General features: G+C 42.7%; 1 protein-coding gene across 1 annotated transcript in view; it reads right to left on the bottom strand.

Annotated features, from left to right (window-relative positions):
* Window positions 1-132: 132 nt before the first annotated feature.
* Window positions 133-15280, bottom strand: part of RIGI (RNA sensor RIG-I) — a 42964-nt gene continuing 27816 nt past the window's right edge. The window contains exons 14-18 of the mRNA XM_024560084.3: window positions 13613-13703; window positions 11208-11378; window positions 9935-10086; window positions 3346-3489; window positions 133-643 (exon numbers count right to left, since the gene is read on the bottom strand). Of these exons, the coding sequence (XP_024415852.2) occupies window positions 347-643; window positions 3346-3489; window positions 9935-10086; window positions 11208-11378; window positions 13613-13703 (855 nt within the window). The 3' untranslated portion in view covers window positions 133-346. The remainder of the gene's footprint in view (window positions 644-3345; window positions 3490-9934; window positions 10087-11207; window positions 11379-13612; window positions 13704-15280) is intronic.

Raw genomic sequence — 15280 nt, 5'->3', positions numbered from 1 at the left:
TCTCCTGTGTACTGAGTGGCTACTACGTATAAACCGATGGTTGGTTCTGAAGGGGAGAATGGAAAGAGAAGTTGAGGCTTTAAAATTTTCCCCAAGTACTTAGAGCCCTATTGGCCTACGAAGCACTCAGTGTTCTGAGTCACTCATGCGCGCTTTATGTATACGGTATAGTACAAACTGTTAAAAGCAATGAACGAAAGGTGAATTAAGTGATAAACATTCAGTGCAGTACCAGCCGTAGGTAAATATCTCGACAGTGGTACAGGGTGTCATGATTTACCCACTGGGGTAATTTCTCCTTCACTCCAGATCACCCATTCTCTGTAGCTGAAGACGAGTCCTGAAGTCATTTGGACATTTCTGCAGCATCAAATGGTAGCTTCTCAAAATGAAAGTCCCTCCACTTTGCATACAGCGTCTGAGCTCCAGTTGCAATATCCTCCACCACAAAACTTTCAATTTTTATAACCGGGATGTCAAATGTCTTGTACCTCACATAGATCCCCCAGTCATGGCTGCAGTCCTGTCTACCACAGAATATCTTTGCTTTCTTCTCAAAAATCCCCACATTCTTTGGTTTGGGGTGTGATTTAGTCACAAAGCACTCTCTGAAAGCATCTCCAACCACAGTGTAATGGCATTCCTATAGAGGAAGGGATAGAACATACAAAACAGAATGTTACAACCAGTTCACAATTGTTTTTTAAAAACCTCCACAATAATCTGATATGAAGAGCAGGTTGGATCCTACTTATCTTACATATGGGGAAAGAAGGAAATATGGATTCACCTGAAGGCCAACGCAGAATCCATACAGCCTGATGCACACAAGTGAGGGCTGGGGGTGGAGGGGCAAGTGAGTTGATAGGGGACTCTCATGAAGAGGAGGACTAAGAAGTTTCCAGGCAACCTAGCTTCTCGAAGTAGATACTCTTCATTAGTTTAGAAAGGAAAGGGGTATTTGTTGCAGATCTGTGAAGCCTGGGTTCACCAGTGGCCTGACAGGCATCATTCAAAAGACACAGGGAAAAACAGCAAAGGGTCAATGTGGATCTGAACAGGGGGAGGAACTAACGTGTCCACAGGCCCCGCCTACAGCTAACTTTAGAGCAAAGCTAAAAAAAAGCCAGGCTGCACAGAACAAATGCAGATCCAACTTACCAGTCCCTCAGGAAAACACAGAGTCTAAAAGGGCCGTTTTCAATAGAAAAATCACCCAGCTGAAAGGATCTTTTATAGTTAAAGAAGCAAACTCAGAAAGGTCTGGGAACTTGCCAATATTGCCCCTAATATGCTTCCTGCTCAAACAGTGGGCCTGATTAGATACTTCAGCTTTCTGCAAACAGAACCCTAAGGTAATAATCGCCCATCATCGGAACCAGCGCAGGCACTCCACCCACCCTCCATTAGCAGCAGGAAGTAATATCCTGTTTCTGTCTTTTGAGATTTTTCTAATCTTTTATCTAAAAGTGAAAATAAATAAATACAAATGTATATATATAATTTATTTATTTATATACATAACCTGTAGATACGGTGTTTTAAAAATAAGGAAATATTTTGCTTATAAAAGTGATTTGCATCCCAAAAAGAAAGTTCGGAAAACATAAAAAGTACAGAGAGAAATAAATCATGGAGTCTTGCTGCAAATAATACATGTTAGTATATTTCCTGTAATCTTTTCTCTGTACAGTTGTTCTGTATTTTTATACTGATAGTGGAAATGCTGCTATTATTTCGCACAGCTATAATTGTAGCATATTTATAATTTTGTATCCTGGTTATTTTTCCACTTTATAAGGAGTTTTTCATTATACTATGTAAACTTCATAATCATTTTGTTTAATAAACCTTACTTTGGAATACTTTTAGATTTATAGGTAAGTTACAAATGTAGTCCAGAGAATTCTTATATACCCTTCAGTACCTTTCCTGAATGCTAACATCTTACATACCATACTACATTTCTCCAAATTAAGAAGTTAATATTGGCACATTACTATTAACTAAACTACAGATTTTACCTCTTTTCCTAGTAACATAACAGGGTACAGAGTGGGGGTCCCTGAAAATAGCAGAGCATTTTCCCCACAAACCTCGACTGGGGGAAGGGAGAGCAGATAATACATTCTTTAAGATACTTTGCACAACAATGGCAAGTTAATTAATAGCTGTGCTGCAACCCTGGGCAAAGGTATACACGACATTCAGAGCATTCAGTGACTGATGACATAGCCAGGGGAGGTGGATGACCCCATGTCACGGGGAACTCTTTCCCTGACTAAAGATGGCAGCCAAAAGAAGGTAAAAGATATGGATGAACTGGCAAAAGTAGCACATGGGAGAAGGGGCTGGATATGAGGTCACATAGGAAGCTCTGGGCAGAGCTTTTAAAATAAGGGCGGGCTGAGAGATAAGGGGATTCCGCCTGAGGTCTGGAAGAGAGGAGGTAGAAGCCATGCAGGAGGAAAGGGTGTAAGGAGAGAGCTGATGGAGCTGTGCAGGAACCTGCCTAACCAAGCACGGATTCCTGGGAGATGCTTGGCGCCGAACTGAACTGTGACCAGGAATGCCGAGCCACAGACTTCGGCCCTTCTGAAGGACGTACAGAGAAGTCACTCTCTTGGGACGTGTGCCTTTCTGGATTTCACCATGATACAGTGCAACACGGCATGTTTTCCTGAGCCACTACATGGAGACTGAGATCAACGCACCCCAGATCCTGAAGGAGAGCTGCATCAAGAGGATGAGACTCCAAACCCCACAAGAGCATTTCCAGAGGGGATGGGGCCCTGTTTGTGTAGCCAGCGTAAGAACAGATAAGGATATGGGGAACTTCTGGGCATGGTTCTGGCCTTTTGGGGAGCAAAGGGAGTGCTGGGTCTTGTGGGAGAGCAGGGCTCTGAGCAGGAGTGCTCCCAGCAGCCCCCTCCCAGGTTGGACTCTTGTAAATAAAAATCTGTTTCCTTCAACACCAATTGTTGGGCCATCCAGCAAGATGCCACGTAAACAAGCCCCTGGTTACTTGGTTACAGTAATATCCTTCTATCTGTTCTAAAATGTAATCCAGGAAACCACAGTGCATTTAGGATACCCATTATTTTTAGTGGCTACATAATTTTTAATTAAGTGTCTGTGCAGCAATTTTTAAAACTATTTCTTTTTTGTTGAAATTAAAGGTTTCTTTTAACTTCTTCGCTTTAGTAAAATACATGCACCGTGACATGATAAAGCTGTAAGGAAATAATAGTAATCTCATTATAAAAATCTCCATTAGTTGGTTAGCTTTAATTAGTGTTAAAAAAAATGACCCAGTGCTCTTTGTGAAAACGGCTGCTTACTTACCTCTATCACTCTTATATTAGCCGTGTAACATGCAAAGGCTTTGCACTTTCTGCAGAGCAGTTTCTTATTTTCCTTATCAAGTACAGGTTCTGCTTTTCCTTGATTATCCCTGATTAATTTTTCATGAATCTGTATCTGACGAATCTAAATGGAAAAAAACCCTCATAAATGTAGTTTAAGTATAACTAGGATACACACAACGCACACCCATGTATCACTTACTCTGCATTCGCATACACTTCCACGAACATGTCATACCAGGCAGCTTTGTAGAAACCCCATAGATAATTTTATTGGTTCACCTAACTTCTGTTAGTCAATGTGTAACTGTGGCCTCCAATTAGTCTTTTAATTTCCTCATCAAAGTTGCCTATAAAAGCACTAAAGATGGCCATAAAATTGTTATGTGAACAATGCTTTCTACTCTAGTAGCTGGCAAAACTTAAAATGTCCTTCATAAATAGACATTGACTGTTTCAGACATAATTACATCCACTTCTGGGGCATAAACCCACTGAACAGAACAGCAGGCAGAAGAGCCCTCACCATCTAAAATCTTTTTATCTCTCTCCTCTTCCAACCACAGAGTACTGACTGAATTCTATTTCAAAATTTAGGACTTGGCCAAGTACAACTTATGTTTATTTAAAATTAGCATAAGAAGATTCTAAAGGGTGCAGAGAGGAAGGCAGACCAGCTAGGAACCTCAGGACCCTAGGAACAACACGGCTGTAAGTGCCCTGGGTTTTCTTTTCACCGCATCTATCCCAGATTGGAGCTGAAGAAGCAGGCAACCAGATATGCCTATGGGCACAGATAAAGTCTCAACAAAAGCCTGCTCTCTCCAGCCAAAGGGCCAGGAAAAGAGCAGCCTAGAAAGACAGAAAACTTTTAGTCAATAACTGTTTGACTCCAGCCAAACACCAAAGAATAAAACAAAACAAAACGAAACAAAAAACTGTGATGAAACCTCCACCCGTGCCAGGGCAGGCTCAGTGGGGAACCTAGATTTTCACTCTGTATGGCTGTAATGAAGCACCCCAACACTCCCAGCTGGTGGTGTCAGAGAAGGCCAAGAAGAGAGCGGGGACTTCCATCCCTGCTTACTAGTGGCTTCCCTTGCCTTTGGTATCAGTGAGTCCACATGGGGAGCCAAATCTCCCACTTCCACCCAGCAGTTACAAGGAGTCTGCCCCTCGTTGGTATCAACAGAGGCTGAATGGGGAACCTAGACTTGTACCTCCACCTACCAGTGACAAGACAATGTCCCCCGCCTGCTCTGCCAGAACAGTGTCAGAAAAAGCCAGCTAGCACAGAAGGTTAAATAAGACCCCAAGCCTCATAATGTAATGTGAAAATGTTCGGGTTTTAATTAAAAAATCACCCCTCATATAAAAAGCCAGAAAGATCTCAAACTGAATGAAAGAAAGACGATCGATAGATGCCACCACTGAGAAGACAGAGATGTTACAATGATCAAAGGAAGACTTTTAAAGCAGCCACGATAAAAAGGCTTCAACAAGTATTCATAAACGCTCTTGAAACATGAAAAACTGTACAGGCTCAACAACGAAATGGAGGCTATAAAGAAGGATCAAATGGAAATTTTAGAATTGGAAGATGTAATAGCTAAAGTAAAAAGCTCAGCAGATAGGCTCAACAGCCAAATGGAGGGGACAAAGGAAAGAATCAGTGAACTGGAATGAGAATAACAGAAATTACCCAAATGGAATGACAGCAAACATACAGAGTGAAAAAAAAAAAAAAGTGAACAGAGCCTCAGGGACCTTTAGGACAATCAAAAAAGCTCTCACATTCATGTCTTTGGAGTGCTGGGTGGAGAAGAGAAAGGGAGCTTAAAAAGTAGTAGAAGGAATAAAGGCTGAACATTTCCTAAATTGAATATAATGTAATATAAACTTACAGATTCAAAAACCTGGACAATACCAAACAGGATAAACCCAAAGAAATCCACACTAAGATACATCGTAATTAAACTTCTAAAGACTAAAAACATAGAAAAAAAAGTGATACCTTACGAATGGAGGAAAAACACTCTGAATCACAGCAGATTGTTCATCAGAGACCATGAAGGTCAAGAAGGAAATTTTTCAAAGGCTGAAAGAAAACACTGTCAACCTGGACTCCCATACCCAGCGATACGCTTCCAAAAATAAAGGGAAAATCAAGACAATCTGAGATGAAGGGGAACTAAGAGAATTTGTTCACCAGCGGAACTTCCCGAAAAGGAAGTTCTCTAAGCAGAAGGAAATGACAAAGGAAGGGATCTTAAAACATCGTAAGTGAAGACAGAACATGGTGGTTTCCACACTGTCAGCTGTAAGAGGGTCTGCCCTGTCTCACTTGTTTGTGGGGTTGACTCTCTTTCATCAGATGATATTTTATCAGTGTTCCAGGTAGAATCAGACAGCCAGGTGCAAACGCTGTCCCTACCAGCCGTGTGATTTGGGGCAAGTGCCTTAGTTTCCTCAAATACAAGATGAGAACAACTATAGCATCTACTCTGTGGGCTGGTGGGAGGTGACGTGCATGAAGGACCACCTGGCACAAGCGAAATGCTCGTCAGTGTTGTCCTCGGTTTATTAGGCTAGTCGTGCTAAAAACCATGAACATGTTAATGACAACATTTTGTACTTTAATATTGGGCAAGGGTAATCTCCATTCATCACTTATCTTTTCAGAAATATCATAGCCATTTTCATGTATTTTCTACATAAACTCTGAAACCATTTTATCAAGTTGGAAATATACTTTGATCCTAGGTTGCAATAAGCCTCTAAGTGAATTTGGAGTGAATGCACAACTTTAAAATACTCAGCCATTCCATTCAAGAGCAGAGATTTCTTTTCTTTTGTCTTAACTTGCCTCATACATCTCAATAAAAGTTTAATAGTCATCATTATTTATGCTTCAAACATTTGTGGTTAGGCCAGTAGGTGTAGTAGTTACAGGTGAGCTCTGCCAGCTCTACCCCGAACTAACTGTGTGATTTACTGCTGCTGAAGCTCTCCATGCCTCGGTTTCCCTCCTGTAAAATGACATAATAAGAGACTACACCGCAGGGCTTGGTGGAGGTGGACAATCCACGTATGGGTGAGTTACAATTATATTGTCACTGTGGGCGGAAATCTCCCTCCCCCTCATTTCTTCTAACTAGTTACTCATCATTCATAGAAAATGCATTGGTTTCTAAAGCTCTTCAAATTCAAATAGGGCTGGAATGTTGGAAAACAACAAAATGTGATTTCCTAAACCCTACTCCCAACCCTATTTCACCTGACATTACCTTCACTGTGTTTTTGTAAAAAGAAAGAATGTTTATGCCTCTTTTTATAAAGATTTTATTTATTTATTTTTAGAGAGAGGGGAAGGAAGGGAGAAAGAGAGGGAGAGAAACATCAATATGAGAAGGACACATCAAATGGCTGCTTCTCGTGTGCCCCCAACCAGGGACCTGGCCTGCAACACAGGCATGTGCCCTGATGGGGAATTGACCCGGCAACCTTTTGGTTTGCAGGATGATGCCCAACTCACTGAGCTACACCAGTCAGGACTATGCCTCCTATTTTCAATTCAATTTTTCACTGCTATAAAACTGTTACATTATGTGTACTTATTTCCATTTCCATTACCATTACTTCCTTTGGATAAATTTCTAGAAGTGAAATTCCTGGGTTACATGGTACTCATTTCCCTCTGAGCAATTTTAATAACCTTTTCTCAGATACGGCTCTCATCGCTACTTGAGGCAGACTGGGGGTGGGGAGAATATGATAGGAATGAGGGCAAAAACATAAACTTGCCCTTTGGGCATCCAATTTTTAAAAATTCACTTATATCTAATGATATTAAATGATATACTAAAATTTAATTAAATGCTAATAATCCCAAATATTGTATTTCATTTTATTTTTAAATCTTTACTGCAATTTATAATCCCAGATATTTTAAATGTTACTACAGGTAATAAATCCCAGTAAGTTAAAACGATCACTGCTATACACTTAAAACTATTTCAGTAGCTGGGTAAAGAGGCTCAACCATCACCACAAATGAACCTGCAGAGCACACTGCCTCTCCCCTCCACCTGGGGTTGGAGGGGCAGCCCGGGTACCATGCACTGAGGCGGAAAAGAGCAAAACTATGAAACCCTGACTGTGTGCTGACATGCTGGGAGTTCTTCCATGGAAATGAACTTCATTTTACCCCACATCTCATTCTCTACTCTATGAGGAAGGAAAAGTGGGCTTCCTCATTTTGATTTCAAATTAGACCTGTGAAAAATACCCTTTATTCCTTATTTCTCCAGAATGAAATACTCCCAAATTCTGAAGCTTCCCTCATGGAAACCAGTCCTTGGATGCACCCGGACCATCCACATGTTAAAACGGCTGCAGAGTAGCCAGAGATTCCCCAGAAGCCACTGTGCTCTGAGGCAGGCGGGCCACAGCAGGCATCGAACAGCGCAGCTTTGGGGCCGGGGAAGAAAGCGGACACTCTCCCTCTCCATCCACCCGGTGACTGCCCTAAAGAGCAACCAAACTTGTCCCCTCTCCTGCAGAGTTTCCTCCTCCCATTAAAGCCAACACGCAGGGGCCAGGGTGCTCAGATCCAATACCCGAGCCCTTATCTCAACGACGCAGAAAGGGGTCTCACCCCAAGAAACATTATCACTTTTAGTTTTAAGAGTATAAGGTTGTCCCCTCCCCTTATTACACTTCTACTAAACCTCGGACAGCAAAGCCTCCCTCATTCCACGGAGCAGCTGGTCATCTATGACAGGACAGGGGCGATGCCACGCCTCTGGGCTCCTAGCGGCCGCAGAATGACTCCCAGCTGCACTTGTCTGGGGTCCCTCTCATTCTTTACCGTCTCTGCCAACTTTCTTCTTCTTTTTCAATTTTTATTTATCGATTTTAGAGAGAGAGAGGAAGGGAGAGAGAGGGAAACATGGATTTGTTGTTCTACTTACGTATTCACTGGTTGATTCTTGTGTATGTCCTGGCTGGGGATCAAACCCACAACCTTGGCATATTGGGACAACACTCTACCCAACTGAGCTACCTGGCCAGGGCACCATTTTCTCTCTGTGGGTGTCAGGGGAATCCCAAATACTATTCAACAGCCTAATCCGACAGATACATAACCCGTTTTCTCCCCACTCCGCTTCCTGACCTGGTGTGCTGGCTACCGAAGACGGTCTATACCGGTCCAATCCCCATGTTCCTCAGTCAACCTTTACTCTATTGTTCTGCTGCATATGAGTCTAACAAGCAGCTTGTCAATCTGTGGGGTAGAAAAGTATTATTCCACAGGCACTAAAGCTAATATGGTTTTAAGGCCTTTCATGGCAACATCCCTATGTCCTATAGGCTCAGTGAAAATCCCCTATCCCTCAGTAAAATTAAGGAGGAAAATTAGAAGGAACTAAAAAATTTCCCTGCAATTCTCGCTGAAAATATGGAAGAAGTGTTTTCAAATATCTTGGTCTCCAAGCTTTAGGAAGAAACATTTTTTAAAATGAGTAAACACTGACATAAAGTTGTGTTTTTGTCCTAAAAGAATGGTTAATTTCCCTTACATCACTGCTTCTCAGTACTTTTTGATCACTGAGATTATAACTTAAAATTGTGGACACTGGGGAGTTGCTCTCCTGAACTGTACGGTTCATTTTCATCTTCATGAAAAGCATGCCTCACACCTGTGTCCAGTAACAACGCATTTGTTGAGCACTTATTTTGTACCAGGCACTGTGCTAAGCAACGCATACATCTCATTTCATCCCCCCAAATCCCTGAGAGTTTAATGCCGTTATTTCCCCAACTTTACAAATAAGGAAACTGATGATTTAAGACAGAGTAACGACCTGAGGTCACTCGTAAGTGGCACAACTGGAATTGGAACCATTGACTGTTAAAGCTCTCCCCCGGCCCTGCACTGTTCGATGCTTCCAGAGATTCTCAGATGGAAATCTCTGCAGAGCGTGGAGAAAGTGTGGGTGTGCATGCATGGGTGTCTGCGTGCATGCGCGTATCTTAATTTTCCCTCATCTCATTCTGTGCGTCAGAGTTATAAAGGATATTACACTAAAATGAAGGTACCACCCAGAGGCTGAACTGAACCGAACAGGTGTGCCGCTCCACAGTAGGCATTACCATCCGCGCCCACCACGAGGCACTCCAACACCTGCACGACCAGTGGGAGCTTATCCCCGAGGACTCTGGATGTCAGAAAGACATCTGAGGAAAAGATCAAGAAGAGCTGTGTCTTGCAGTATTTGGGGGCTATCCTCAAGATAAACTGTCAACTTAAGAGCAATCCTAGCTCAGTTTGCCTTTTATATATAAAAAAAAATTCCCACAACTTTAGGTATTAGCATTAATAGAACGTATTTTAATCTCATTGAGACTTAAAAGCAGAATGAATTTGACGTTCGCTGCAGGACAAGTTTTTAGCTTACACTTACTGCTCTAAGGCAACACTCAGCCACCTGATGCAACATGCTCACATTCCCCATTTCTTACTGCTGGGCAGATTCTGAAAGAGTAGCGCAGACAGAAAGACTTACCTTTTCCTTAAATACTGCTTCATCCCATGTCTGAAGGTTTAAAATGGAGTTATTCATCATTTTTTCTTTGCACATGTTCATTTTTTCTTTTTCAATTACATCAGCGTTACTAGTCAGAAGGAAGCACTTGCTACCTCTTGCTCTTCCTCTGCCTGTCAGAAAATAAGTATTTCATTTGGCGTCTTTAACTTAAAACACTGATAAAGCTAAGAATTGGTAAGCAAAGAGAAAGGGGTATTCCTGAAATTCAACTCTTGTGCACTGGATCCCGCTGTGCAGGGAAGCGGAACTGTTAAGAGCGCAGACTCAGGTGCAGGTGGGCACCTGTGTACTGCACATGCACGTGAACTAGAAGCCCGCCTCAGACTGGCTTCCTTGGAGTCTCCACATCATCAGAAACACTGCTTTAAGGGCAATCCAACACGAGCCCTCAGGATGACAGGCACTGTGAGGGCTCCGAGCTGAACAACAGAGATCCTCACTCAGGAGCCTCCTAGGAAATGGGGAAATAAGCTACGTTCACACCCACCAGAATTAGGTGGGAAATGGTAAGTGCTGAAAGGTAGACGTAAAGAGCTGTGGATGGTCAAAAGAAAGGTGATTGACAGCCAGGGGAATCGGGACAGGTGATATGCAGGGAGAGGGAGAGGCAAAACAAAGATCATCAGTAGCAGTACGTGAGCAATTCCTTCAACAAGGAAAAAATAATGAAGTCAGGTTGGGAAACAAGGTTGGAAAGGTAAGTGGGTGCTAGATTTAAAAACGGTAGCATCCAGAAAATTGGGGAACCACCAGAGTTTCTATACAGGGAAGTGACGTGCTCAGAGCTGTTTTCTAGGAAAAGCAATGTGGCAGCTGTTGGGACAGAAACTGAAAAAACGAAGAGACTAGTTAGGAGACTCTCTAGTTCAAGTGGGATGGAAGAGCCCCTTGAATACCGAGGGCCCGGCAGCACCACAGGCATAACCAGGAAAGGCCCACGTGATGACTGTCAAAGCCTCGGTCCCAGCGAGAATTATCCTTCCACAAACATGTCAGTCAGTGTTGGTCAAGTGTGCCTTTTTCTTTGTGAACAGGAATTAAAACAGTGGACAAAACTGGAGCCACCCAGTCCTGACCAAATAAGCCACCTTTACGGCAGTGATACCACCGCGCCCTGTGCCACTGGCCACACACACGAGTGTGACTCGGTCAAGAAGGCCAGAGCGGCAGATGCACTCGCACAGCAGACAAACGGGCAGACACGGAACACAGGCACCAACGCTGCTCTCACCTCTGGTCTGGATCATTTTGATGACATTGCCCACGTACTCGTACAGGATGACCAGATTGCACTGAGCGATGTCAATGCCTTCATCAGCCACTGAGGTGGCGATCAGGATCTTGTTGTCTCCCTGGGTTCCGAAAGCATCCAGTACGCACTTCTGTGCTGGGAGGGTCATTCCTGTGGCAGAGTCAGAGGGCAAGACGTAACTCACCGAAGAGGGAATCCCACCCTTGAAAAAACAGCTATTAATAATGGGATGCTTACTACGTGCCAGGTACTGCGTAAGTGTTTTACATTCACGACTCCCAACAGCCCCAGGGAGCAGGGCCTATTCCTGTCATTGCTTCAGAGAGGACATTTAGTGTGGCGACAACTTGGACTCTGCTCCAAGACTGCCTGAGTTCAGATCCCTGCTCAGCACTTACTAGCTGTGTGGCCTTAGTAGTGTTGTCTCAAAACAAATACTGATTTTTTTTTTTTGCAAAAATATTAAAGGAGTTCAGAGCCGACAAAACACTTTCATCTACTCACTCACTGGAACTTCACAAAGCCCTTTTAAATTGACGTGGCAAGGGTTACGACTCCCCCTTATGGATGAAGAACTTGAGGTTTTGCAAGTATGGTAAACTGACAGCCTAGCTCACAGCAGAGCCAGGCCTTGGATTTTTCAGTCTAGGGCACAAATAGTGTGCAGTTCTCAGCCACTGATATACTGAGAGGAGAAAGAATTTCAGAGTTCATCACTTCAGAGTTAATGGAATTTATAAAAGTTCCCTTGTTTCTAGTACATTGGCAGTCAAAATCTTGAGATATATTTTGTGAAGGCCAAACTAACTTCTTTTCACTATCTATTAAACAGTGAGCATGCCCAAGACGGATACCACACTTCACTAATTTCTGAACTTCTTCATCCACTTGTTCATCCAACATTTACTCAGCATCACAGTTTGTCAAATGAGGGCACAATGGTCAAAGGCCCGCTTTCACCTACAAGGAGCTCGCAGTTGGAGGGAGAGGGATGTCACAGGAAGCTACGGTCCCATGTGACAGGCAGTGAGATGGAGGCAGGACGGGGTGCTGAGGGGGGTGGAAGGGCACGGGGAGGCGGGGCTCAGCAGAGGGACAATGACTGGCACAGAGTAAATTCTAAATAAATGTGGATGGATGGGTGGATAAATGAGGAAACCAATAAGAAAATGTTTTCTGAGTGCTTATTTGTGGGGAAATAACAAAGCTGGAAAATCAAATTGGTGTCTCTCTTTGGAGTCAGATGGCAGAGAACTTGGAATTCCAACCACAACAATGTGGGTTTGGACTGCATATGGTAAGCCGAATTTTCATAATATGAATTTGCTCTTTAGATTCACGAAATTTAAAATTTGTGCAAGGCAGAAGTTCAAATGATGACTGAGGACTGACAGGGTGGGAACTGCATGTTACAAACCACACTAACTGGGAGGAACAGAGTGAGGACCTGAAGCATGGACAGCACAGCCATGAGACTGTCCGGTGGGGGCTGGCCGCCTGGGCTCCTCCCGGATGGAAACAGGCAGCCTTACATCCTCTGACCACCTTGCTAGGTTTCAAGATTGTCTGCTTGGACTATTTTTTTTTTAAGATTTTATTTATTTATAGACAGAGGGAAAGGGAGGGAGAAAGAGAGGGAGAGAAACATCAATGTGTGGCTGCCTCTTGTGCGCTCCCTACTGGGGAGGACCTGGCCCACAACCCAGGCATGTGCCCTGACTAGGAATTGAACCAGCGACCCTTTGGTTTGCAGGCCAGCACTCAATCCACTGAGCCACACCAGCTGGGGCTGCTTGGACTATTTTTTAAATTATAAAATGTATAACACACACAAAAGCATCTACAGTTTAAAGAACAATAAAATAGAAGCAGATCACTTCTATTTCCAGTTACTCTACTGGTTGAGCAGGAGAGTGACCTGCTCAAACAATGTTAAAAAAAAAAAAAAAACTTTGGTTTTGCCTGCAGGACATATGGAAAGAGATGTAATTAAAGTTCCTAATCAGTTGACATTAAGTTAAACAGGGGTTTCACCCTAGGTGGGCCTGACCTAATCAAGTTAGCCCTTTAAAAGAAAGCTTTGGAGATTCCTGAGCTCAGAGACTCTAAACAGCTTGTGCCTATGGGGTTCCAACCTGCTCCTGACCACCTACCCTTCAGACTTAAAACTTGCTTTGCCTGTACAATGGTATATCCCAACTCCTTGTAATAAATCCCTGTGTGTGTGTATATACACATATGTATGTATGTATATATGCACATATGTACATATATATATAACCTTCTACTAGTTTTGCTTCTTTAGTTGAACCCTGATACCAGCATTAATAAAAAAATTGAATAGATTATTATATTCTTATATATAATATACCATATATAAATACCTATGTTCTGATTTGTTTTGCCACGTCCGGTCAATATGCCAGGTTTCAGAAAGCTGAGTATAGGATGTTCCTCAATCCATTTCTTTAAAGCCTGAAAATGAAAAGCAGTTATCAGATGGGTATTATTTGTATTCCATCTGTATTAATTCAATATTGAAATATATGCAAGAAGAAAAAAACTTTAAGTTAGTATACAGACAGTTTTCAGACTGATGAACCTAAGAAAAAAAGCTTCTTGGAACTGAATTATTTGTATGCAATAATTAACCATAAAGGTACAAACCTTTGTGATCTGATATGGCTTATTCGCTAGGATATTTTTAAGTGAGAAAAGCAAAGTTTAGAAGAGTGTGTACGTACAACTGAAAAGTGAGTTTAGCAAGATCTGAGGACACAAGATCGACATACAGAAATCAGCTGTATTTCTGCATATCAGCAACAAAAAATTAAAAGGACCATTTACAATTGCACTAAAAAGCAATACTAGGTACAAGTCTAACAAAATATGTGCAGGATCTGTATGCTGAAAACAGCAAAGCACTGGTGGAAGCAAAGATGTATATGGTAGGTGGCCTCTAAGGTGGCCCTCAATGATGTGCGCCCCCTGGTATTCAGATCCTCACGTCCCTCCCCCTCAAGCGTGAACTGAACTTACTGACTTGCTCCTAATTAATAAAATATGACAGACATGATGAGATACCACTTCCAACCTGAAGCTATAAAATGACTGTGACCCCCGTCCTAGGCATTCTTTCTCGGTCTCCCTGGATCACTCAGTCTAGGGGAAGCCAGCTGCCCTGCTATGAAGCAGCTCTGTGGAGAGGCCCCCTGAGTGAGCTCAGAAGCACGTGTGAGGCCTGCCAATAGCCAGCTAAGTGAGGCTGGAGGTCCAGCCTTGAGGTGACTGCAGCCATGGCCAGACACCTTGGTTACAGCCCCACAAGAGACCCTGAGCCAGAAACACCCAGTTCTTTCCAGCTTCCAGATCCACAGATATTGTGAGATAATAGATGTCTGTTGTTTCCAGTCACTGAGTTTTGGGGCACTTTGTTATCAGGGAGAGATAGCTAATACAGAAGCCCTATGCACACAAACAGATATACAATGATCAGGAATTAGATGGCCCAATAGTATTAAGATGTCATTTCTGCCCAATTTTGTTTACAGACTCAATGCAAGCCCAAAAGAAATCCCAGTAGACTTTTTCATAGATGTGAACACGCTGACTCTAAAATATAAGTGGAAAGGCAAAGGAAGATAACTAAAACAATGTTAAAGAAAAGAAAAAGTTAGAGAACTCACACTAGCTGATCTTAATAGTTACTATAAAGCTATAGCAGTCAAGACAGACGGGGATGGGTGAAAGAACAGATGTATAGATTAGTGGAACAGAATAAAGAATCTGGAAATAGATCCAAAAAACACAGTCAACTGATTTTTGAACAAGTTACAAAGGCAATTAAGTGGAGAAAGAATAGCGTTCCCAACACACAGTGCTGCTGGAACAGCTGGATGTCCACATACAATAAAGGAGAAAAAAGCGCCTCAACCCATACCTCAGAACGGACTGTAGACCTAACTGTAAATTGTAAGCCTATAGAACTCCCAGAACATAACCCAGAGAAAGTCTGTGTGATCACGGGCGAGCAAAGTGCTCTTAGATACCGA

This window comes from Desmodus rotundus, chromosome 1 (genome assembly GCF_022682495.2).
Source record: "Desmodus rotundus isolate HL8 chromosome 1, HLdesRot8A.1, whole genome shotgun sequence".
Taxonomy (NCBI): domain Eukaryota; kingdom Metazoa; phylum Chordata; class Mammalia; order Chiroptera; family Phyllostomidae; genus Desmodus; species Desmodus rotundus.
Note: the sequence above shows the minus strand (reverse complement) of the source record. Positions and strands in the feature narration are given on the sequence as shown.